General features: G+C 35.5%; 1 protein-coding gene across 1 annotated transcript in view; it reads left to right on the top strand.

Annotated features, from left to right (window-relative positions):
* The first annotated feature begins 425 nt into the window (after positions 1-425).
* LOC149566393 (pentatricopeptide repeat-containing protein At3g12770-like) overlaps positions 426-26,707 on the top strand; it is a 36,646-nt gene continuing 10,364 nt past the window's right edge. The window contains exon 1 of the mRNA XM_089819761.1: positions 426-1,350. Within this exon, the coding sequence (XP_089675887.1) occupies positions 624-1,350 (727 nt within the window). The 5' untranslated portion in view covers positions 426-623. The remainder of the gene's footprint in view (positions 1,351-26,707) is intronic.

A 26,707-nucleotide genomic window follows, 5' to 3' on the forward strand; every position in this document is an offset into this window, starting at 1 on the left:
ATACTTTCTATATTAATATATCAAAAATTACAATCAAGTCAATAGGCCCTTGGTCTATTGGTGAAGTTAAACGGTTCTCAATGAGTCTAAAGTTAAATGGTTCTCAATGAGTTTATCAAGTATCAAATCTCGCTGAATACTCACAAGACTTCGTGTCTTTGTTGAGTTCTCTCACAAGTCTGAACCCTCCATAAAAAATAAACTACAATCAAATTTTATATCTATTCACACTTTAAATAAAAATAGGGGAAAAATAAAATAAATGAAAAGATTACCTCTTCAACAAAGTTGTAGTCTACATGAACATTTTGAATTTTAGAAAAGAAAGATTTAAAAAATTCAAAAAAAGTACACCTATGTTGTCCGTGGGAATAAAAGTAAAACAACTGCCACAATAGTTTCGAAAAGAACACGAAACACGGCCAGTTAAATACACGAGGAGGTTGAGTTGAGTCCATTTCAAATATTACATCGGAACGGCGGGAAATTACTGTCCTGCATAAATCTCCACCATTCTCTGCTTTATCAAGATTTCAAGATAGCTGAACTCTTACGTGGACAAGGAAATATACTGAAAAACAAGTCTTTCCAATACATTTGATGGACGAGGCCTCACCAAATCAATGGATATCCGTCTGCGTTCGTTTACCCGACGAATAGGGACAATGCAGCTAAAATGGATGCCGAATTCAGCGGACAGATTAATGGAAAATCATAACAATTTTAGTGTCGTCGATAATACTATAATAAAAATGTGCACAGAAGGGCAACTAAAAGAAGCTCTTATTACTTTACAAGACACAGTTCATCCCCTACACTATGAAACATACGCTTCGCTACTTCAATCTTGTGCGCTTGCCAAAGCTCTTGCAGTGGGCAAGAAGCTGCACTCGTTTGTCATTGTAAATGGACTTGAATACCATGAATTTGTGGGCACTAAACTCGCTGGTTTGTATTGTCGATGTCAAAATTTGAATGATGCACGCCAAGTGTTCGACAAAATGCCTCAACGAAGGAAGCCCATATTATGGAACGTTATAATTAGAGGATATGCCAGAAGGGGGCTTTATGAAGAAGCCCTGGAGCTTTATAATCAGATGCAAGATGAAGGGATTAGTCCTGATACATTTACATTTGCCTGCGCTCTCATGGCGTGCGCTAGCCTTTCAGACTTGAGGCAGGGAAAGGACATACACAATTGTATAATTAGGAGACAGTTGGAATCGGATGTGTATGTGCGGAATGCCCTGGTGGCTATGTATGCTAAATGTGGAAGTTTGGAAAAGGCACTCGAATTGTTTGAAAAAATGTTTCAAAGGGATATTGTTTCCTGGAATTCTATCATTTCAGGTCAGATTTCTTATAGCTTTCTTTCCGGATATGTACAAGCTTGTCAAAATTTAGTAATCAATTAACTTCACAAAACAAAAGCAGTAGTTATATATTTTGTAAACTAGAATGTGCAGTTAGTTTGCTTTTAAATATTCATCTCCAGTGAAAACTGACCGGTAAGGTTTACTTCTTTCGAAAAATAAAAATTTAAATCTTCGCTTGGTTGCCGTGGGGTTGGGAAGATTTGGTTTAAATGGGCTTTGAAAGTGTCAGAACTGAATCGGATGCAATTTGGTAAACTGGACTGAAATGTTCGGTAGAACCTATTGAAATGTGCCAATTCGATCACGATTTAACATTCTATTTGACTTGTTTGTTGTGTACAGTTATTATTGAATTTATACTTACTATTATCTTTCCTCCCATGGGGTGAAAGTGTCGACTTTGCGGTTGGTTACCGTTTTGTAATCTCTATCTTTCTTTGCTTCATTTGCACCAACCATGCCTGCAAGATTGAAAAATAAATATAAGCTAGTAACCATTTATATTATAATAAAACAGATGTATATTAATTGAGCTGAGAAATTGGAGAATTATGCGTCTGACATTGTCAAAGGTAGGCCAATGAGAAGAAAATGGTTTCATCCTTACCTTCGTTAGTATTCCAAATTTTACACATTTGATCCTTCCTCTATTTACAAATTTTATACATGTTCAGAACCATCAGTTATAGCATGTTCACAAAAAAACAACTTCACAAGAAGTCCCCCTACAGACCGTTTTGCAACCCTGAGTGTATTCCTCTCCCTTATTTTCTAACCTGCTGCCAGGTAAATATTGTCTTCCATACAAACCCTAACAATCCCAACGATATTAAAACGAAGCAGATGCCCATTATGTGTTACATGCAGATTTAGGACCACACAATGCTTCAGATCTTCTCGTCATGGCATCCATGATGAATGCCTCCCACAAAGAGATAATATTTCTCCAAAAGCAACTTCATGACTCCTTTAACACTCTATTCTGCAGGTCATGGAAAATAGACTGTGACATAAAATGCCCAAATCTAACTACATCTAATGGATCCAATTGAAATAAGATGACTATACAAGCACGACATACATTAGAGGTAGAGGTAGGTGGTCGTTTTCATCACCGCAACTAAACTGTAACTAGGATCAAAATCAGGTCCACTAGCCAAATATAATTTGACCAACTGCAACATATGTTCATCCTTACCACCACCCTCTGCTTCATTCACCAAATGGGCCTCAACAGCATCTACTTTTAACCACTAAATACAGCACTTATTCAAATCATTATGAATTACAACTCATCAGTATATGGATCGATATTAGATGTGCAAATCATTAATAGCAACAGGTGTGTGGGTGTCTTGGGAGAGGGTCATGACATATCTTTTGTTTTTATGCATTATATTTGGCATGAAGTAACAATAACATATTTTTACCCCTTTTGAATTGATATTTCAGCATTTTTAGTTTGCCAAGCATTTTACTCCTTTAAACCCAAGTACTTACTTTCATTTACACTTTTCATTTGCTGCGTAAATGAATGCACTATGGTCTTGATCACAGTTGTTAGTTCTAATACGAGTAATATTATCTTCCTTTTTTAAGCTTACAACGAGGTGAAGATAGCTCTGATTGGTCACACCATTTCCTTGTTTCTTTGAGAGGCTCTCATAAGACGTGTTATCTAAGATTTGACCTTAAAAAACGATCTTACTCTACCCACAATATAGCTTTAAGCAGAATTAAAACACCTAATTGCACTTACAACCTTACTCTATGAATTAGTAAACTGAAAAAAAGATATTGAACATTTCTAATAGAATTTATGATAAAACTAGATTTTTATAGTAAAAATCATCTAGATTCTAAACAAATGTGCTGTTTGATGGGTACTAGAAGTAGAGGATGAAACAGTATTTTCCTTTAACTTGTCCTATATAATTATCATTTTTAGCTCAAGTGAAGCTAATGTTACAATGATATCAGTATTAAGCAAGCTAGCATATGAAGCTATTGAACAATGGAGTCCTCAACAGTTAAGGATTCTATTTTAAAACCAGACGTCCATAGAGACAATTTGTTGAATGTATGCAGTTCATCAAGCTTACAAAATCTATTTTAAAACTAGACATCCATAGAAACAAATCTTTTAAAGCAGACACACTTTGACTGGTGTATCAAATTAAAACTTAACTTGTAAAAAATTGCATACTTTACTATATTGGTTGGTTTTACAAGCACCAAGGGCAGATTCAACACTTATCCTTGGGCATTGCATTTTATTATATGTGATGACTCCTTCCTAATTTTCCCTAGAATCACAATGGCAACAACTTAGGGTTACGGTTACATCTTACCAAGTAGATATTTGTACGCATTCTGATCTTAGAATTGAATCCTGCAATCATAACGGAAGCAAGATATATGTATGTATGTATGTATTCAATGATTAGGGTTAGACAATACATTATAATCATATACTAGTAATAACATTGTGCAAGCATATTGAAAATTGGAGAAAGAAACATGATAGGTCAGCCCAAAGCCATTTTGCACAATAAGCCCAAGAGTGAATGTATACCAGAGACTTCCTCTTTGCTTGATTAGTGGTTTGGTTATACTTGCTTTTCTTATGAATGTCTTACCCTTCCCAAAGATTCAAGCCACCCTGCAAAATTTGGGCTGAGGCTGTAAGAGGATTTCTGAGTCCTATTTAAGTCGCCTTTTTGCCTCCTTACATGATCTAAGTGCTCTCTTGGCCTCCTTACATGTTGTGAGTGCCCTCTTGTTTCTTTACATGGTCAAGTGCCCTCTTAGCTTCCTTACTCGATTAAGTTTCCTATTGGCCTCCCCGCATAGTGTAAGTATTAGCATATTATTGTTTTAGTGGTCATCCTTACATGATCTAAGTGCTCTCTTGGTCTCCTTACATGGTGTAAGTGCACTCTTGTTTCCTTACATGGTCAAGTGCCCTCTTGACCTCCTTACTCGATTAATGCCCTCTTGGCCTCCCTACATAGGGTAAGCATTAGCATATTATTGTTTTAATGGTCATCTTTTGTTTCCTTACATGGTCAAGTGCCCTCTTTGCCTCCTTTCTTGATTAAGTTCCCTCTTGGTCTCCGTACATAGTGTAAGTATTAGCATGTTATTGTTTTAATGGTCATCTTTGGTATATAATGTAATTTAGATCTTAGTTGCTGATTCGTGAAATGGATCCGATTCAAGAACATGAATCGGATCCATGGATTCGAGATTTTTTTCCCCAATTTATGATTCATGGAGGATTCGTGCATATATATATATATATTTGTAATTTTGTATAAATATATATGCATTATATATACTAAAAAATAAGATAAATATACATAATTCTAAAACTAAATCATTTCATAGTATGAATCTATGAATCTAGTATACTTGATAATTTATCTATTTTCATGATTATAAAGAAAGTCAACACATTCACATTGAATTACCGAAAGTGAAAGTGTGTAACATTCAAAATATAGATCATTAAACTTAAAGTTTGTAACATGATTTACTCATAAAAGAGCAAAGAGTCAAGACTAAAGTTTTTGATTTAATCATCAAATGGATTTTCAAGAAAATCTGCATCAGAGGGGTATTGATGAGCTGCAAGTGCTATATTTGTATCACCAGAGGAACCCAAACCAGCTCCACTAGTAGTAGAGGGGATTGTGAACTCATTATCCTCCTCCTCATCATCCACATTAAGCGAGGTGGATCTAGCAAGATCCCAGATGGTCATATCTAAATCAGAAGTCTGGTACTACATCCCAAAGCTTTTTGGGCCCCTTCTTGTACTTAAGATCCTTTCATGACAACAAGTGCAAATTGTTGTGAATGAACACAAGGTCTTCTGCTTTTTTTGCAGCCAACTGGTTGCATTTGAATGAGTGGATAAATGAGTAAGTACTCTAATTTGGCTCACCTGCAGAAGAGCTGGCAACTTACAGAGAAATTAAAAAATATCAATACCGCAATCAAGATAAATACAAGGAATTGAGAGTGTTAACTTTAAGCTTAAGAAATCAACTTTAGGTGCTAAATTGTACAAAGTTACTTGGGATAGGATCTTTATGGCAAGAGGTTGGAGGTACGTGAAGTCTTGCCCATGAAGGTGTTAATGTATTAGCGTCAGAAGAAGTAAAACATGGATTATTTAATATACAGTGATCAGGTTCCATTTGTTATTGGCAGCCATTTATTATAATGTGATCGGGCTCCATTTGTTATGGTTAGATATATATTATTCATGTCTCATTACATGTTATTGGACTAATGGTTGTCCCGTTTATAATTGAGCAAGTTTTGTTTGTTATGAAGTGACATGCCTTCGAAGAGGCATGCCTCTATGTGGTCTTTGGGCCATGTAGAGACATGACTCTTTGGAGTCATGTCCTCTTTGCAACCATATTAATATGCCATTCTGATTGCAGCGAAGAATATCAATTTATGGCAATTTCAGTACCTGTGATCAGAGCAAAGACATTGTTTAACATTTCATTTTTGCAAATATAATAACATCAAACATATATTACCTCCATTCATTTCAGTCTACAGTCAAAGGAAGGCTAACTGTGATCACTGAGATTCACAAACCTTAACAGAAGGTACCACCATTTAATGACATCCATCTTGCTTTGGTTTGCTATAGCAATAGGGTGGAAATTATCACCTGAGATGAAGGCAGCAAATTCATTGCTCACAATTGCCCCAATTTCTAGATTTTGGAATATTTTAGCGAGTGCTCTCTTATACCCATTTGCAACCTCTGCATCTCTAAATGGTGGCACTCTACTTGGAAGGCGAAGTATATTTGCACTGTAGTATTTGGGGATAACATAATACAATTGAGCATTATCAAATATCAACAACACAAACATTGGATAGCATAAGCACAAGCATTTGATAAGCACTACAGTACCTCGGGGATAGAGCATATGCAAGGAGGTGCAAAGGTGTGGTCATCTTGTTCCATTGACGATGAACAATTGCTTCCACCTTTTTGTATAAGGTGTCCTGAGGATCATTCTACCTCCTTTGTATGACCTAGGATATGAGATATGAATACTAATTATAATTAGTGATTATGTTAATTTAAATTTTAGAATCTAGATATCTCTCAAATAAACAATTGTTGTAAAAGAGCGTAAAACTTACCATTTTAAGTTTTTCCATCATAGTGTCCATGGAATCATAAATATCCCCAAGGCACGGCTATCACTTTTTGCAAAGTGAAGCATTGTCATTATTGGATCGGTGACTTCTAACACTTAACTCACAAGACCCCACCAATTCTCATTTAGTATCATTCTTCTCACATTTAAGGCCCTTGCTGTTTTGGAATTCTTCCAAATGCCCCATTGGGGGCTAATGACCATTTGTTTCAATGCTTCCTTTACCTTCACAAGTTGTCTCAAGACGATTGTGTGAGAGGCAAAGTGGGTTTCAACAACCTAAGAACATGCTGAACTCAAGTTAGTAATACATTTAAAAATTAAAACATGTTAATGTAAACAACAAAAAATATGTTATGGAATCCAATAGTATATAATTGACTATTAAATTTACAAATTTACCTTCAATAATTCTGTAACATCAGGTTATTCTACAACTATAAATCAGCTGAATTTAATATTCTAATTATCAGATGAGATATATCTAAACTAATAGTGAAGTTAATCTAAAATTTCTAAATCTAAAATATTGAATATCAAATTTATTCTAATGATTGAGACTACTGAATTTTAACCCTAATCTAAATTATTGTGAGAAAAAAAAAAGCATTTAATATACTTAAAAGAATCATTTTATGATACATCTAATTACTGGAAAATAATCTTTTAGTTACATTCATATATTGCATAAAAGAAGTAAAGAAACAAAGATACGTACTGATTACTTGTAAGACTTTTCCAATTTAATTGACCAAGCTCTGACCTTGGTGAGAGGAGAAGCATTAACGTAGGCTTAACCTCCCAACCGCGGACCGTTTTACTTATCCCCACAAGTTCTAAATAAATAGAACGGCCCTCCCTACCCTGAGGTCAGGCTTGGGATGTTCATCGATCCAGTCATCGGAGTACTTAGGTGGGTTGAGGTCCCAACAGCTATTCGATTGAATGGCTGAAGTATCAGGACAACAACGCGATCTTTTTGTTGTGGCATGAATGCCTTTTTTATCGCCCTGGCCAGGGATTTCAGAGGTGGGTTTTTATAACCTGATCTCCACCGCTCAGCTTGACAATTAATTATCAAAGTGGATTTACATGAGCTAATCAGATTATCTTGATTATAATTAATTATTGATATCTTTCTTTCTTTTTTTCTTGTGTCAGGTTCATCTACACCTCCACCATTAACAGATCTTTAGATCGGTGATTCCTCGGTGCTTGAACTCATTAAATCTTATTCATAAGATTATGATTTTGCATTCTCAAAGTTTCCTTGGTTCTTTCAAAGTTAATCATATTACTGATTTTGGTTGATTGGAACAGTCCATGACACAATGCTACAGATTTAGGATACGGGCTGATATTGGTATAGTTCTATATTCAAAAGTATTATTGATTGAAGTGGTAATATCAGGCAAATAAAAGAAGATTAGAAGTCTTAATGCTAGCCTAAGCATCATCTACTTTAATTGCTAAATAGCGTTTACAACTCAGTTGGTTTTTCTACAATTATGATGAGCACAGATGTGATAATATAATTTAGTATTCAATCTATTCCAACCCGACTCAGAAAGAAAGAAGACATAAAAGATGGAACCCCGTGAGCAAGGAAATGAGAACGTTTTTAATACACCTTACTTGTCTACAATTACTGAGCGCTTTGCTTGTGAAGTCTTCTATATAGGCTGAATCTCGACTCTCAGGAAATGGCTTCACGTCTGCTTCAAATGAATGATTTCGTGATTCCTCAAAACAAGGTTGCAGGCGATGATATTTAGCAGGAAGTTCGAGAGATCTTTAAAGGAAAAATCAAAACTAATAGCTCACGGCAGAGAGAGAGTTGCTTTCACTTATCCCACTCGGATTCTTGATAGATAATATCGAAAACCATGGAGAAAATGCGAACAGGCGGAAGCATTTGTTATTGTCCTTCAAAGACGACAAAGGCAGTGTATAAAAGATGTTGATTGACCTTTCGTCTCCTGCCATTACAAGATTGAATGCGATTTGAAATTCCATCGGTTTGGAATATGAATCGATGTAACAAGATGGAAAAAGTTTTATTAATATAATTTAATGTTGTATCGTTATTTTGGTTAAATTATAATTAAATAAATTACAAGATGACATTGTTGTATTATAGATCTTAATATAATAGTGCCATTTTGCAAGTATTTAATTGTGGTTTAATCAAAGTAATGATATAATATTAAATTAACAATTAGAGGTAAGAATTTCTTTATTTAAATTTAAAATCTCATATTATTTTTAGCTCATGTGACTTTCCACTTTGAATTTTAATTGTCAAGCTTGACAACCTTGCCATGGCGTCTTTTTGATCAAACCTAATATTCCTGATAACTAGATTGCATGATAGTCCCATCTCCGGATGACCTCATTTCGTAATGCTTCCCCTCTTTCTCGAGTCTTTATCCTGCAACCTTCAAAACAATCATTCTCGCCAAAAACATCAATTTCATAATTCATAATATTGTTAGGAATTTCATTATAAATAATAACTGATTGAACAACGTTTATACAAAAACTATATTCGTTATGAACGAAACAGCTATAAACTATATTCATTTCACATGAACATAACGGCTATAAACTATATTCATTTCACATGAACACAACGGCTATAAACTATATTCATTTCACGTGAACACAACGGCTATAACTATCATGATGGAACAACGACTAACTTCACATGAATATGAAAATTTATTGTGGTTCAACGGTTATTTTTAACTAAAGTGAAATTAGGGAAAAAATTGGGATGTAACATACCCATCCCCTTAGGTTTTTCATCGTCCACGATGAAATAATATCAAAGAAAACTAATAATTAAAAGAAATATTCAGTTCCCAGTTTCTGAAAATAGATAAGGGTATCTTTGAAAGATATCATGATAGTCTTCCCACGTAGCGTTATCCTCTGAATATTGGTCCCATTGAACCTTGCACTGAGTCACTTCTTGATTTCGTAAGCACAGCTTACGCACCTCGAGTATTCTGGTTGGCTTTACCTCTACCACCCCTGGCTCTCGTACCTGCAATAGCTTCCAATCAATCATGTGTTCATGATGAATAACAAACTTTTAAAGGTAGGACACATGAAAAATGTTATGCATCTTGGCAAGGGTTGGAGGTAAAGCAATCTTGTAGGCTACTGGGTTGACTACCTCCAAAACTTCAAAGGGTCCCACATATCTGGGGGTCAATTTAGCATTCTTGCTGAATTTAATAGTACTTTTCTGGGGCTTAATTCTTAATAACACCTTGTCCCCTATAACAAATTCTCTGGGTGTTCTTTTCGCATCAGCATAACTTTTTTGCCTGTCATTAGCTTCCTTCAATCTCTAGCGAATATGAAGTACTTGTTCTTCCATTTCTAGGAGCATCTCCGGACCAACTATAACTCTGTCTTCTAATCGATTCCAGCTTATTAGGGTTCTGCACGTACGGCCATACAAGGCTTCAAAAGGTGCCATTTTAATCGAAGACTGATAGGAGTTATTGTATGCAAATTCAACCAGAGGCAAATACGTTTCCCATTGATACTGTCGATCCATGCAATAAACCTTTAGAAGATCTTCTAATACCTGATTAACTCGTTCTGTTTGACCATCTGTCTCAGGATGATATGCTGAACTTATATTCAATTTAGTACCCAAGGTTGAGAATAATGTCTGCTAGAATCTGGAAGTTATTCTTGTATCACGATCTGAAATAATTTTCTCTGGTACCCCATGTAATCTGAAAATTTCTTTTATGAATTTATGGGCTATCTCGGATGCTCCATCGGATAAATTTCTTGGAATAAAATGTGCTACCTTAGTCAATCTATCAACCACGACCAAAATAGTATTATGTCGATTCCGAGTCATAGGCAACCCTTGTACAAAGTCCATGGATATTACTTGCCATTTCCATTTAGGTACCTCATTTGGATGTAACAGTCCTGCTGGGTATCTATGTTCCGCTTTCACCTTTTGACACTCTAAGCAACTTGCTACAAATTCAATTATCTTTTTTTTCATTCCCTTCCAATAGTACGAAGGTTTTATATCTGATAACATTTTCGTGACTCCTAGGTGTCCTGAATATGGAGCTGAATGATACTCTCCTAGAATTAATCTACGTAACTCAGATTGATTGGGTACATAAATCCTGTGGCGATATCTCAACAGTCCATCTTCCTCTAAATTAAAATCTGAATATTTGGGGTCCTGTGGATCTCTAATAAGTGCCAAACTGATTTCTGCATAAAATTCATCATTCTCCAAATGCTGTAAAATTTGATCTCTCAATTGAAATTTTACCTTAGTCATTGCTGAAATGTGCCTCCTTCGACTTAAGGCATCGGCAACCTTGTTTTCCTTTCCCTTAATGTAACTTATGTCAAATTCATAATCTTCTAAGAACTCTAACCATCTCTTTTGTCTAGCATTCAAATTTTGTTGAGTAAAAATATATTTTAAGCTTTGATGATCAGATCGAAGTTCAAAGGGTTTTCCAATTAGCTAATGTCTCCACATTTGTAAAGCGTGGACTATGGTTGCTAATTCCAGATCGTGTGGTGCATAGTTTTGTTCACAATTCTTCAATTTTCTAGACTCATAGGCAATGACTTGTCCCGCTTGCATTAACACACCCCCTAATCCTTCACCTGAAGCATCAGTGATTACCATGAATGGTTTTTGTGGATCGGGTACTCTTAAAATAGGTGCAGTAGTCAGTTTTTCCTTTAGAAACTCAAAAGCTGATTGACATTTTTCTGTCCAAATAAATTTCTTTCCCTTTCTTTGAAGTGTTGTGATTGGATAAGCTATTCTTGAAAAGTCTTTGACAAATTTCCTGTAAAATCCAGCTAACCCCATAAAACTCCTGACTTTGGACACTTTTTTGGGTATTGGCCATTCTTTGATTGCTTTAATCTTAGATGGATCTACCGCTATGCCTTGTGCTGAAATTATGTGTCCTAGATACTGAATTTCCTTTTGGTAGAAAGCACATTTTGATAATTTCCCATATAATTTATGTTCTCTAAGTCTCTGAAGTACTATCTCTAAATGCTTCTGATGTTCTTCATTTCTAGAATAAATAAGAATATCATTTATGAATATCAACACAAATTTGTCTAAGCAATCGTGAAATATACTGTTCATTAAATTCATGAAGGCTGCAGGGGCATTAGTTAATCCAAATGGTAAGACTGTAAACTCATAATGTCCATATCGGGTTCTGAAGGCAGTTTTATGTATGTCTGTTTCCTTAATTCGCAACTGATGATATCCTGATCTCAGATCGATTTTCGAAAACACAGTCGCACCCTTCATTTGATCAAATAGATCATCTATCCTGGGTAACGGATACCGATTTTTGATGGTGACTTTGTTAAGCATCCGAAAATCTATACATAGCCTCATGGTTCCATCCTTCTTTCTTACGAACAATACAGGGGCTCCCCATGGCAAGACACTAGGTCGAATCATTTCCTTATCCAACATATCCTATAATTAAATCTGTAATTCCATAAGTTCTGTGGTGGTTATCTTGTACGGGGCTCTAGATATAGGTTCTGCTCTTGGTACTAAATCTGTAGAGAAGTCAAATATTCGGGAAGGGGGTAATCCAGGTAGTTCCTCAGGAAATACATCTTGATAGTTTCTTAGATAGGGATATTTTTCTTCAAATGATTCTTTTAATTTTTGTTTAATTTTCCCATCTTCATAAATATAATCATCTCCGAGTGTAGTTTCCCTTAAATCTTCAACTTTTACGGCGAATATCTCACAATCTTTTCTTCCATACCTCTTAAGCTGCATTGCTGAAATCTGCTGGGCTCTTATTTTATGTTTGACCCCTGAAATACTTGTAGGCCTACCTTGACCATCCACACAACTTACAGTTTTGGCAAGACAATCTACCTTAGCTTTGTGCTCATTGAGCCAATTTATTCCTATAATAATATCATAAGATCCTAATGGTGCTACGTATAAATTTAGTTCTGTAGAGAAGTTTGGAAAGTCAACTTGTGCTTCGAACAAACATTGCTCTACCTTAGCCCTTGTCTGGTTTGCATATTCGACTGTCCACGGTTTTGCCATAAAGCCAAATCTTTTTGGAAATTTACTCAATAATTTAGGTGAAATAAAACATTCTGTTGCTCCAGTATCAATAAGAATAGTTACTGGGTTACCATAAATCTTACCTGGTGTTTCAATAGGACCTATTTGTTGCTCTGCCTGTTGATTATCCAGGGCTGCATGAATTCTTTGTTGAAAAACCTGTTGTTGCTGTGGCAAGGATGGGCGTTGTTGCTGATTGAGGTTAGGGCATTGTCTTCTAAAATGATTTCCTTTACAAATGAAACAACCTCCTGGTGGTCCTTTTTTCTCATTATTCCTGTCATTTTTGTTCATATGAACATTTCCCTGATTTTCTCTGGTTCCACTGCTTCTATTTTCGGGTTTGTTATTCTTAAAGTCCTTAAATTGTTTCCTGGGTGGTCCAAATTCAGCACCTTCTGAATTCCAATTGGTTTTTCTCTTACTGTCCCTAATAGAATCATCCTTTTTGACCTTATGTTCTTGGCGCACAGCTTTCTCCAAAGCTTCTTCCATGGTTCGTGGTGCTAAAACGTCTACGGCTCCCCCTATTCTATTATTCAATCCCATGATAAACTTTCTTACTTTTAGATTGGTATCCTGCTGATAAGGGGGTACACACTTAAGTAATCTAGTAAATTTCTCCCAGTATTTATGAACTGTCATTTCCCCTTGTTTAAGATTCTGAAACTCCATGAGTTTCTGATCATAGAAGGTTTGAGGTAGCCACCGTGTTCTAAATATGTTGACAAACTTTTCCCAAGTTATGTTGGTAGATCTAATGTTCAACTCTACTTTAGTGTTTCCCCACCAAGTTGCTGCTTCCCCAGTGAATTGGTATATACCCCAAACAGCCTTAGAAGTCTCTGAAAAATTCCGGATCTCAAAGTATTGTTCCATCTCCGTCAACCATGCCTTGGCTTCTTCTCCAGATTTAGTACCACAGAATTTTGGAGGTTTAATTTTGTTTATATCAGCTGATAAATCAGCTACAATCTCCTTTTTCTTCTGTTTATCAGTTTGCCTAGGGGAGGGAGTCCTATTTTGTTCCGAGACTTCAGTCTCAACTTTGGGTGTCTCTTGCATTTCCTCGCGATGTTGCCCCATTTGGGCTGCCATCTCACTCATTCTTTTATCCATTGCTTCTAGTTTTAATTGTGTTTCTTGAAGAATTTGAAGTAATAATTCGTTAGAGGTTTGTTGATTCTCTCGAACTATTTCTCGGTTTTCCACATCCTCATTGTTATTCATGTTGAATTTTCAGGAGTTGCACCTGTTAGTTTACACAATTTAGTTTAAAGTTTAGTTTTTTTTTTTTTTTTGCTCGAAAGGAAAGTTTAATCCCCATTGTTTGCCAAGATATTTATTTATTTTATTTTATTGCACAACTATGCAAATCTTTAATTATAAATCATATTGTTCGACAAAGCAAATTTTGCAAAATTTATATCTTATTGCTCGACAAAGCATAATTGCAAAAACATATCTATTGCTTGACAAAGCAAATTTTTTTTTTTAAACATTGCTCAATAAAGCAAAAATCTTATTTAACATTGCTCGACAAAGCAATCCTTTATTACAAAAAAAAGAATTCCTCTAATGAGGTTGCCTTCGTTCATAGAATATGTTTTATTTTTGTTTTTGCAACTTCTGGCTTAATTTGGTACATGTCCCGTACCATCCAAGATCTGTGAAAATGAAGAAGGGAATTGTTCTGCTGAGCGTTCCAAATCTGAATCAATTTGTTCCTGTACGCTGCTTTCTTGGCTGGGGTCCATCGAATCCTTTCCTTCTTCATCCGTTGTATAGCTTGATACAATGTTTCATCATCTTGAGGTTCAGAGCAGCAAGAATAGTCATACTTAGTTATATTTTTTAGAAGGTAAGGAAATATAGGGTGTCGGGTTTTCTTGCGGGGTGTTCTACGTATTAGCATCCTGTATTTGTATTCATCTTTATTAGATTTCATGGACATGATGAGCCCAGGTTTAGTGTTGAACCCAGTGCTCTGATACCATATGTAACATCAGGTTATTCTACAACTATAAATCAGCTGAATTTAATATTCTAATTATCAGATGAGATATATCTAAAGTAATACTGAAGTTAATCTAAAATTTCTAAATCTAAAATACTGAATATCAAATTTATTCTAATGATTGAGACTATTGAATTTTAACCCTAATCTAAATTATTGTGAGAAAAAAAAAAGCATTTAATATACTTAAAAGAATCATTTTATGATACATCTAATTACTGGAAAAGAATCTTTCAGTTACATTCATATATTGCATAAAAGAAGTAAAGAAACAAAGATACGTACTGATTACTTTTAAGACTTTTCCAATTTAATTGACCAAGCTCTGACCTTGGTGAGAGGAGAAGCGTTAACGTAGGCTTAACCTCCCAACCGCGGACCGTTTTACTTATCCCCACAAGTTCTAAATAAATAGAACGGCCCTCCCTTCCCTGAGGTCAAGCTTGGGATGTTCATCGATCCAGTCATCGGAGTACTCAGGTGGGTTGAGGTCTCAACAGCTATTCGATTGAATGGCTGAAGTATTAGGACAACAACGCGATCTTTTTGTTGTGGCATGAATGCCCTTTTTATTGCCCTGGCCAGGGATTTCAGAGGTGGGTTTTTATAACCCGATCTCCACCGCTCAGCTTGACAATTAATTATCAAAGTGGATTTACATGAGCTAATCAGATTATCTTGATTATAATTAATTATTGATATCTTTCTTTCTTTTTTTTTCTTGTGTCAAGTTCATCTACACCTCCACCATTAACAGATCTTTAGATCGGTGATTCTTCGGTGCCTGAACTCATTAAATCTTATTCATAAGATTATGATTTTGCATTCTCAGAGTTTCCTTGGTTCTTTCAAAGTTAACCATATTACTGATTTTGGTTGATTGGAACAGTCCATGACAAAATGCTACAGAGTTAGGATACGGGCTGATATTGGTATAGTTCTATATTCAAAAGTATTATTGATTGAAGTGGTAATATCAGGCAAATAAAAGAAGATCAGAAGTCTTAATGCTAGCCTAAGCATCATCTACTTTAATTGCTAAACAACGTTTACAACTCAGTTGGTTTTTCTACAATTATGATGAGCACAGATGTGATAATATAATTTAGTATTCAATCTATTCCAACCCGATTCAGAAAGAAAGAAGACATAAAAGATGGAACCCCGTGAGCAAGGAAATGTGAACGTTTTTAATACACCTTACTTGTCTACAGTTACTGAGCGCTCTGCTTGTGAAGTCTTCTATATAGGCTGAATCTCGACTCTCAGGAAATGGCTTCGCGTCTACTTCAAATGAACGATTTCGTGATTCCTCAAAACAAGGCTGCAGGCAATGATATTTAGCAGGAAGTTCGAGAGATCTTTAAACGAAAAATCAGAACTAATAGCTCACGGCAGAGAGAGAGTTGCTTTCACTTATCCCACTCGGATTCTTGATAGATAATATCGAAAACCATGGAGAAAACGTGAACAGGCGGAAGCATTTGTTATTGTCCTTCAAAGACGACAAAGGCAGTGTATAAAAGATGTTGATTGATCTTTCGTCTCCTGCCGTTACAAGATTGAATGCGATTTGGAATTCCATCGGTTTGGAATATGAATCGATGTAACAAGATGGAAAAAGTTTTATTAATATAATTTAATGTTGTATCGTTATTTTGGTTAAATTATAATTAAATAAATTACAAGATGACATTGTTGTATTATAGATCTTAATATAATAGTGCCATTTTGCAAGTATTTAATTGTGGTTTAATCAAAGTGATGATATAATATTAAATTAACAATTAGAGGTAAGAATTTCTTTATTTAAATTTAAAATCTCATATTATTTTTAGCTCATGTGACTTCCCACTTTGAATTTTAATTGTCAAGCTTGACAACCTTGCCATGGCGTCTTTTTGATCAAACCTGATATTCCTGATAACTAGATTGCATGATAGTCCCATCTCCGGATGACTTCATTTCGTAATGCTTCCCCTCTTTCTCGAGTCTTTATCCTGCAACCTTCAAAACAATCATTCTCGTCAAAAACATCAATTTCATAATTCATAATATTGTTAGGAATTTCATTATAAATAATAACTGATTGAACAACGTTTATACAAAAACTATATTCGTTATGAACGAAACGGCTATAAACTATATTCATTTCACATGAACATAACGGCTATAAACTATATTCATTTCACATGAACACAATGACTATAAACTATATTCATTTCACATGAACACAACGGCTATAACTATCATAATGGAACATCGACTAACTTCACATGAATATGAAAATTTATTCTAGTTCAACGGTTATTTTTAACTAAAGAGAAATTAGGGAAAAAATTGGGATGTAACAAATTTCAAGTCTGGGAAACTTTTAAAAATTGCTTGTGACATGTGATTTTTGACAAACATTTGAATCTATTCAGCTTTCTCATATGTCTTTTTCACTCAGTCTATTTCGGTGCCAATTGATTTCATCACCAAAATGAGAGAGTGGATGGTGCATGGTGTCCAAAAGATATGATCATTTCTAGACTCTACAATTATCCCTGCAGCCCTGCAAACTTTTGCATTGTCCGTGACCACTTGGACAACATTATCAAGACCCATTGACTCTATGGCATCAATGAGAATGCGTGAAATAAATTCTTAATCTTTCACTTGCCCTTCACAATCAATTGTCTTCAAGAACATTGCCCCCTTAGGGCATACAACAATAACATTGATCAATGGGTGGTTTCTACAATCTTTCCACCCATCCGAAATAATAGACACACCCAATTGAACCCAAGAATCTCTTATTGGTTGAAGTTCAACCTCTATAGATTTCCTCTCATCATGTAATATGGTAGTGCGCAACTTGTCACAACTAGGTGGTCTATAACCATGGGGTGCTTCATTTACTGTTGGCACCATCTGCCTAAAATAAGGTGATCTCGCAAAATTAAATGAAACACCATTTGTAATTAAACAACGTCCAATTTTGTGATTAACAATGTCTCTCAATTCATTTTGGAATGCCCTATCTAGTGGGCCTCTCTTGTGGGTGAGTGGAGATGGGTCTGCATCTCCATCATTTGTAGTTGGCATAGGAAAAAAATTATGTGTTCTTGTGCTTGTTTGATTGGATTGTGGTGTTGGTGTATTTGTTCTTTTGGAAGCATTACGTTTTGCTTTTGCAATTGCTCTATCAACATCTTCTTGCTCTTTTGCTAACGCTGCAATTTGTGCAGCTAGTAATCCCTTCTTATTTGACCCACTACCCTCACACATGTTAATTGCTTCACCCACAAGGGCCAAAGAATGTAGTTTCACTTGGGAATAAGAGCTTCTATATTGTACATTGCAATAATTACACTTCCATATGTATGACTCACCCCCAAGACATTGTGTAATTCTTGTTGTGTGTCTCCATAAGGGAGACCCCTTATCAAATTTGAGTCTTGGTGATCCAACCCCACCCACCAAGCCTTGACTACTCATTGTTCTCTTCTTGCAATCTAGCAAAAAAAATGAAAAGAAAACTATGCTTCAACACTTACACAAAAACATGAAAATTTGGAAAACTAGAAATAAACCAATAATCAATGTAAGAACTAAAGAATATGGTTGAAATGCATACCTTGAACACTTTTTGCAAGGTATTTGAAGCTCCACAACCTATCTCCTTCGAATCCAAGCACTTTACTTCAACTAGTAGCTATGAGAGAGCAAAATAAAGAACAAATGAACTTGCATAATGACTTAAAGGGTTGTTTTTAGGGTTTACACAAAAAAAAAAATTAAAAAACTTAATTGGCCCACTTTTTATTTTTTTGGCTCCCTTGGCCGCGGATTCATGCAGATCATGCTCGGATCCTCATGAATCCATGTGTGGATCTGGATCTGGATTAGACCCGAATCCGGATCTGGTGTCCGACACACAAATCCGGTAACTAAGATTTAGATAGATAAGATCAATTATTCGATCCTCTTAAGTTTCTTATTAGAAACTTTCTATTTTGCACATTTGTAAAATTCTTTATAATGATCTCTTTGATCACTTGTTAATACATCAAATATTTTATGAATTACTTTCCTTAATATTGTATCAAAGCAAACTCTTTTCGAAAAATATATAATTTCTTGAATTTTCTCTAATTTTTTTTGAAATTTGTTTGCAGGAATTTTTTTTCCAAGCTTGACAAGGATTTTTCATGATAATTGCTTTTGAAAATCACATGTTTGCAACTCGTAAAGCATTTTTAGAAGCACTTTTTGCATGCATGAAATCTTTTGGGTATAATTTTTTTTCTTCCTGATCACCATCTGGGCGACATTTTTTTTGCTATTGTCTACAAATCTTTCCTGCACGACGTTTCTAGACTTTTGCAACTCCAAACGTGACTTTTTTTTGGTCATTCTTGCTACAGGCGGTCCCGTTTTATCTTTTGGTTTGCATTTTCTTTGGGTTAACATGGTCCTTGACCCATTTTTCTCAAAAAGGACTAGTAGTTTGCACTTATATGATAAAACGAACCTGTGTTGTTATTTGTTTTGCTTTCGTGAAGATTATCAATCATTTTCTACAGTGGATTTGCTATTTTTTTGAAGTATTTTTCAAAACAGCTAGGGTTTCATTCAAAACTCCTTTTTGTGTAGGTTTGAAAAACTAATTAAATTTTTTTGGTGGGTTTTTCAAGATTTCAAGTTGGTCGTCAAAATTTTTTGGGGACCTCAATTTCTGTGCCTCAAAAAAACCAATACAGTTGGAATTTAAGACTGATTTCAGATTCTTTTTGGGTTTTATTGAGATCTGTTTCGAGTCTTCATTGGATTTTTCTAGGTTAGTCAAAGTTTCCCTAAAGTTTGTGCCAACTGTACCTCATTATTTTTTTGAAGTCTGTACCTAGATTTACCTCTGTTTTTCTGTATTTAGATTTATTCTTCCAATTTTGTGCTATCGCCTCTTCATTTCTCATTTTTTGTGCATTGGGAAACGTGCAAGATGGCATCATTAACCAACTTTATGTTGGTGGGCAATCAAAGAGTCAACGACAAAAATTATAATATTTGGAAGCAATGCATGCTGACAATCTTCAAATATTGTTGCCTGGATACAATTGTTTTGGGCAGAAAAACCCGTCCTACCACAATCTAAGAAGACCGAGATAAGTTTGATGTTTGGAATCGAGAAGGTATCATGCTTCTCAAGCTCTTTGTCACAGAGGACCAATTGCCTTAGATTTCTTCTAGTAAGTTTGCAATAGACATTTGGAGCATCTGAAGGAGTTGCATAAGAAATCTGACAAAAGTCGAGCGCTTTTTAAAGAACTAGTTGTTCTCTATCATGATGGATGAACTCATGTCCTTACAGGAGCATCTTACAAAGATTAAGGACATTCGAGATCAACTCGAAACTATTAGTTGGAAAATGGAGGAAGAAGATATCGTAGTCATCACCTTGAAGAGTCTACCTTGATGTTGATTTGAAATTTCCAGAGTTATGCACCAAACTTCCCCAGCAGGATTGTTTGAAAGAACAATTTGGTAGCAGTGCCATCTTATCCTCCTTAGAGCATTCCTTTTTAGCCAAATCATTTCACAAGGATAAAGGAAAACCTTTGGATTATTAACAATCTTAGTAGAAGGGCTCCAATCAATCACAAGATGCATCAAAGAAGAAGGTGCAGTGTAATGACTCACAAATATGAACATTTGCTGAAGGATTGTTGCAATCATTTGGCTTTTGAACAATGGAAGTAGGGAGGGTCTCAGTCTAAAGCCAATGTTCTAAGCACACAAAAGTAGAAACAGTCTTCCTTTTACACCTTCATGGCTAAAAGACTTGTGGACTATGTGAAATCGTCTGCTTGGTATATAGATTCTGGTGCTTCTCGGCATTTCACTTATAGGTGTGATTGGTTTACAAAATTTTCTCCCTATACTGATTCAGTCATATATTGACGAGGTGAAGAGTATACGATATCGGCAAGGGCAACATGCAAATATAGTCTAGTGGGAGGAACCTTATTTTCCTTAGTGTATACTATGTTCCTAGCACGGAATTCAACCCACTCTCAGTGAGTCAAATCATGCGACATTCTCCTCAACTCGATCTTGTATTTAATGCACACAAGTGCTTGATTGTTGATCATGCAACACACCTACTGTTGCTGTTGGCATTGAGGATCATAGTCTATATAGACTTTTGGATACTCATGAAACTCTTGAGCATGCTTTCGCAACAAAATTAACATCTGTCAACAATGTCACACATCAACATATGGTCACCTGAACATTCACCATCTTGCTCAGCTTGTTTGAGATGATTTAGTAATTGGCCCACCTAAAGTTCAAACTCAGAATCAAGGAGTTTGTGGAGATTGTTAGGTTAGAAAGCAACACTGGGTGCTGTTCAAGGATGGTGACTCATGGCGAGCTTCTAAGGTACTATAGTTGGTCCATGTTGATGCATGTGGGCCAGTGAATACTCATTTTGTTACTAGGTGCAGGTAATTCTTAAATTGTGTTGATGATTTCAGTAGAAAATCATGGGTGTACTTTCTTAAATAGAAATCAGATGCATTTACTATATTTTAGAGACTTAAGACCTTAGTAGAAAAAGAGTTTGGTTGTTCTATTATATCTCTTAGGTTTGATGATTGGGGGGGGGGGGGGGGGGGGCGGCAGTTTTGTTCCATTGCTTTCTCCACTTTCGGTGATACACATGGTATAAAACATTGTACCTTACACCCCTCAACAAAATGGTGTCGTTGAGCGTTGCAACCACACCATTACAGAAATGAGCAAGGCTATTTTGGAACACAAAAATGTTCCAAAGATATATTGGGCAAAAGCAATGTTTACTGCAGTCTATCTCCTTGGTAGGTCTCCCACACATATTGTCAAGGGGAAGACTCCCGAGGAAACTTGAACTGGTCGCAAACCTAGGATCAGCCATCTAAAAGTTTTTGGCTCTTTGGCATATATTTGGATTCCATATGCCCAACGCTCCAAGTTGGATTCCAAGAGTTAGAAGCTCAGGTTTACAGGATATAGTGACAACCATAAGACTTACCAATTGATTGATCTCGATATGGGTCCTCTTGGTCTTCTTACAAAATGTAAGTGCCTTCTTGGTGTAAATTCTTATCAATCTCTATGAATCGATCTTAGTCCTTTTTTCTTTTGTGCTGACCACTTTGATATATTATTGTATTTCTTGATGAAACGAACTGCTGATTATATTTGATTGATTGGATGATCTGCTCATGTGTTATACTCAGATCTGCCCTTTACTTAGTACTGATTGCTGATTGATTACTGATTGTTTATCCCTTGATTCACAGCACCATGTAGCCCCTTCAATGCTTGGAATGAATTATCCTTTCTACTTAATTGGTGGAAGGGTCACCACCATTCATAAGGATTGAGTCACCATTTTTCATGGTTGACTTTGAGAATAATATATTGTTCCCCAAATTGATCTCCCTTGGATGTCCTCTTCACATAAAATCTTCTCCCCTTTATATCCTCCAATGGGAGGAAGAATCACAATCCTTCATAATGGTCACAACCTTTCACAACTACCACCCTTAAAAAGGGTCACAACCCTTCATCATTTACGCCCTTTGAGAGAGTCACAATCTTTCATAATTGCCACCCTTTGGGAGAGTCACAACCCTTCACCATTTTCCGCTCTTCGAGAGAGTCACAACCTTTCATAATTACTGAGCTTTGAAAGAGTTACAACCCTTCATAATTGCTGACCTTTGAAAGAGTCACAACCTTTCATAATTGCCACCATTTGGAAGAGTCACAACCCTTCATCATTTCTGCTCTTCGAGAAAGTCATAACCTTTCATAATTGCTGCCCTTTGAAAGAATCACTTATTTTCTTCCCATTCCTTTCTTCTTCCATTAATACTTCTTTGACTACTATGGCCCTCTTTCTTCCTTCCTCCATCTTCCTTTTATTATTATCTTATGTTAAGGGAGTCACAACTCTTCATTGTCAATCTCTTGACCGTTCATGAAACTTACTAGCTTGTAAATCATATTGATGATGATTGAAATTAACTACATATTTCTGAATCCATTAAGCCCCAATCATAAGCTGTAGGTGTACAAAACCTAATCAACATCATATCAATGGAACACTTCTTCTCAAAAACATAACATAGCAAATAAACATAAATATTCCAAATATCTTCATGAAAAACTTGATTTCATTTCCCTCCTATTTTACAAGATCTTGTAATAGTAATGTTCATGCTCTTAGATTTGTTAGCACATGTACAAGAGGCTATGAAAAAATGGAGATTGGTTGATTGATGCAAAGATTATGAGGGTATAACGATGATAATGATATCAAGAGTTCTCCAGAATTGCAAAATAGATATGTTTGCCTTGATTGAGTGACTGATTTCTTTAGTCTCCTTTGCCTTAACCTCTTTTGCCTTCATTGATTATGTTGTGATTGACCAAATGAGGCTTGTGAAAATCGAGGGTCAAGATTAAGAGGTTAAAATATGAATGGCTAGGATTAAAAAGTGTGTTGGAAATAATGAGAATAAAGGAGATTAAGAGGTTAATGCGAGTTGAGGGATGGGATTAAATGGTGGATATAAAATATTAATTTTTGGTAACATATCACATGATGCATTGGATTTAGACACGATGGGAGATGTGAGAGGAAAAGGTTTATTAAGAGATGAATGACATTTGTCACATGACTACAAAGTTAGAATTGATCCATGTGAGCAGAGTTGATTGGTGGGAAAAGGAAGAAGAGGATTAGTGAATTTATAAAATAAATAAAGATACTTATTTTATAAGTAGGAGAAAAGGCAGATTGTAAATGGGTAATTAAATAAATGTGAACACATTTTATTGATCAGTAAACGGCTTAGGCCTTATTTTTTTATTGATATTAAGGTTCAAAAATCATTATACACCCTATTCAATTGCAGACACTGGGGGAATAAGAATGGGAAAGAAAACCCCCGGCTTAGCCAGGGACTTTTCAGTCCTGTTACTTCAATTAACATTGATTTCCCACCCTGGTACAGTGGCTATTTACCAGTTTTTTTAGCTGATTTACATATAAACCAGGTTTACATAAAAGTTTGATAATTATAAATGACAGAGTTATCCTTTCTATAATTTGTAGAAGTTTAATTGATATCACTTTAGAATTTAAGTGGAAAGCATTTTGGCATTTAGGAGTAACTGACTGGTGTCCCGGTCTTTGGGTCTTACCTGCAATAAGCTTTCTTGACAAGCTAAGATCAAATTATTAGCACAAAATATAACTTCAAACATTCTATCTATTTTCAGAAGTTATTGAAACAAGAAACTTTCTTATAATTGTAGATTGGAATCTTTAATTATTGAGAGGGACATTAGCATTCATCAGTGAAAATCTTGAAGCAGAGTAATCTTCTATTCAAAACTGAGTAATCTATTTTTGACTTTTCAAATTTCATATATTTCCGCATATTGTTCCGCATCTTGAGGCTGTTGCATAGGTGGCAATAATTGTATATGAGTTATGTGATTAAATATGTGAACATGTATTTATTGATTCTAAAAGTTTATGTTGTTAACCTATAATAGTAAATGAATATGCTGAATATTCCTATGGTAAAATATTGAATTGTAAAAAGAGACTTATTTTTATAGTTCAGTCTATCATTCTTTGTATATGTGTAATGGCTTGAGATTGGATACTTTAACAAAAGTTACAAATTCTGAACTAGGGAATACTTTGTAAGATTTAGACCATCAACCCCATGGTTGCTAATTCATCTGCTAATTTGTTACCTTCACTATAAATATGTTTGAACTCTAAATCTGAGAAAGATGATAAGAGTTTCATACTTCGTTCTAGAATGGAGTTATGTTTCCAGTTAGTGGTTCTCCCAGTTCTTAAAGCATTGATAATAATTTAAGAATATCCTTCAATTTCTAAGGACTTGATGCCCAGGTCTTTGCAAATTTTTAACCCTTTAGAGACAGCTGCGAGTTCCGCTATGTTATTACTTGTTAGTAGATTTGTTCAAGTGTTTTGCTAATTTGTCTATAATGTTGCCTTTCCAGTCATGAACAATGCAACCAATCCCAGAGGTTCCTGGATTCCCCAGTTTATATCAACCCCTCTTAGGAGGTAACCATTTACAATTTGTCCTTTCTGTTTTTCTCTTATTTCCTCCTTTGTCAAATTGAGGAGGGATTTTTAATCCAAACCAATTTTTCCTAATAACATTATCCCCTTGAGTAAATATGCCTTCAATATGATTTGTATTACTAATTTTTTTATGAAGGGTTTCAACAATACTTGCCTCAATTTTGTTGCCTAAAATTTGTGTCGTCATTTCTTTATTTTGGAAAAGTCTTTTGTTATGTTCCTTCCATAGCTCCCATATGACTATGGTGTTGGAAATGTAATGACAAGCAAGTGACTAAGAGGGTGGGGGGGCGTGTGGAGGGTGAATCAGGAACCAATAAAACTTTTCACACTTAGATTACTTCAGCTATTACTTCTTTAGATTGTCTAATCTACTTTCATGCATGAACAAAAAGTAATAAAGAAATCAACACCATAACACTTTGACACAAGATATGGTAACCTAGAAACCCTCCAAGTAGAAGGTAAATTGGGGTGGGAATGGCACCCACAAGCTTCACTACTTTAGCAATAAAGTTGGCATGTTAGGGCTTATAGTTGATCACTTCTGGTGATCTACTCTGTTAGGAGTATGAAGGATTGCTAGGTCCACCTTGCAGAAGGATTTTACAATACAATGAAGTTTTTGCTTTGTGAAGAGACTTAGCATAAGACTGTTAGATCCACCTAGTTAGAGGATTTGATTGATGCACCTGTTAAGATGAATCAACAAGATGATCTCTGCAATGCAACTTGATTTGTTGAATAATCTGATCACCTGACTGTGATGGATGAGTCTCTTCTTTGCTCTTTATATTGCCATGTAGCTTGATTACATATTCTACTCAATAGTCGCCTTTTGTCTCCAAAATAAGCATGTCTTTTTCTCTTACAATATTACCTCCATATATTTCTAGACAAATGAATTTGTTTTTCATATATATTCTTCAAAGAATAACTCTATATCAAGTCAGCTCCCACAAAATTTATCTTCATAGAAACCAAATATGCCTTTAGGTCGCGGTACTAATGCTTGGGCAATACAACACCTTTGATCTTTTGTTGTCACTTGGGCAATACAGAGAGCTCGGGTGATATTGAACCTTGGTTAACATTGGACGGTCGAGTAGCACTATGTAGCTCGGGTGATATAGATAGCTCGGCTAACAAAGAGAGCTCGGTTAACTCTGTGAAATCGGTTTACACACGAATTTTGTTTCCCACTGATAATATTGAACAACTTGATTTATACTATGAGCTCGGTTAGCATAATAAACCTTCATCTGCTCGGGCTACACTGAAATCTATTCCCTAATGGAAAGCTCGGTTGTAGTATTTAACCGACCTTCCTGGATAGCTAAGTGGTTTGTCACTAATTGACAATATGTCTTGCCATAGGTTCATTATATGGAAGGGGTTATGTCAACATATGGAAGGGGTTATTGTCCATATTTGATAATATATTACTTTATACATTTTAGTAGGCCATTGCTTAAGAAAATCTATGAGGTTGCAGTGATAGGCTGATGACCAATTTAACTTATGACAAACTTCATACCAACACATTTTAGCATATGGACAATTCAGTAAAATGTGCTCGCACGTTTCTTCTGATTCCTTACACAAAACACACCTTGATGGCCCTTCATATCCTAATTTTCTAAACTGTTCAGCTGTGATAATTCTGTTTTGCATTGCTGCCCATTAGAAGGTACTAGCTTTGGGAGAGCAATACTTATCCCAACATAACTTAAGAGAGGATTTTGATACTTGACAATTCTGGCACTTGGTTAATGGATAGTAGCCTTCTTTGACTTTATAATTCCCATCATTTGA

Source organism: Cupressus sempervirens, chromosome 3, assembly GCF_028749045.1.
Source record: "Cupressus sempervirens isolate cs-2001-9-10 chromosome 3, ASM2874904v1, whole genome shotgun sequence".
In the NCBI taxonomy this organism is placed as follows: domain Eukaryota; kingdom Viridiplantae; phylum Streptophyta; class Pinopsida; order Cupressales; family Cupressaceae; genus Cupressus; species Cupressus sempervirens.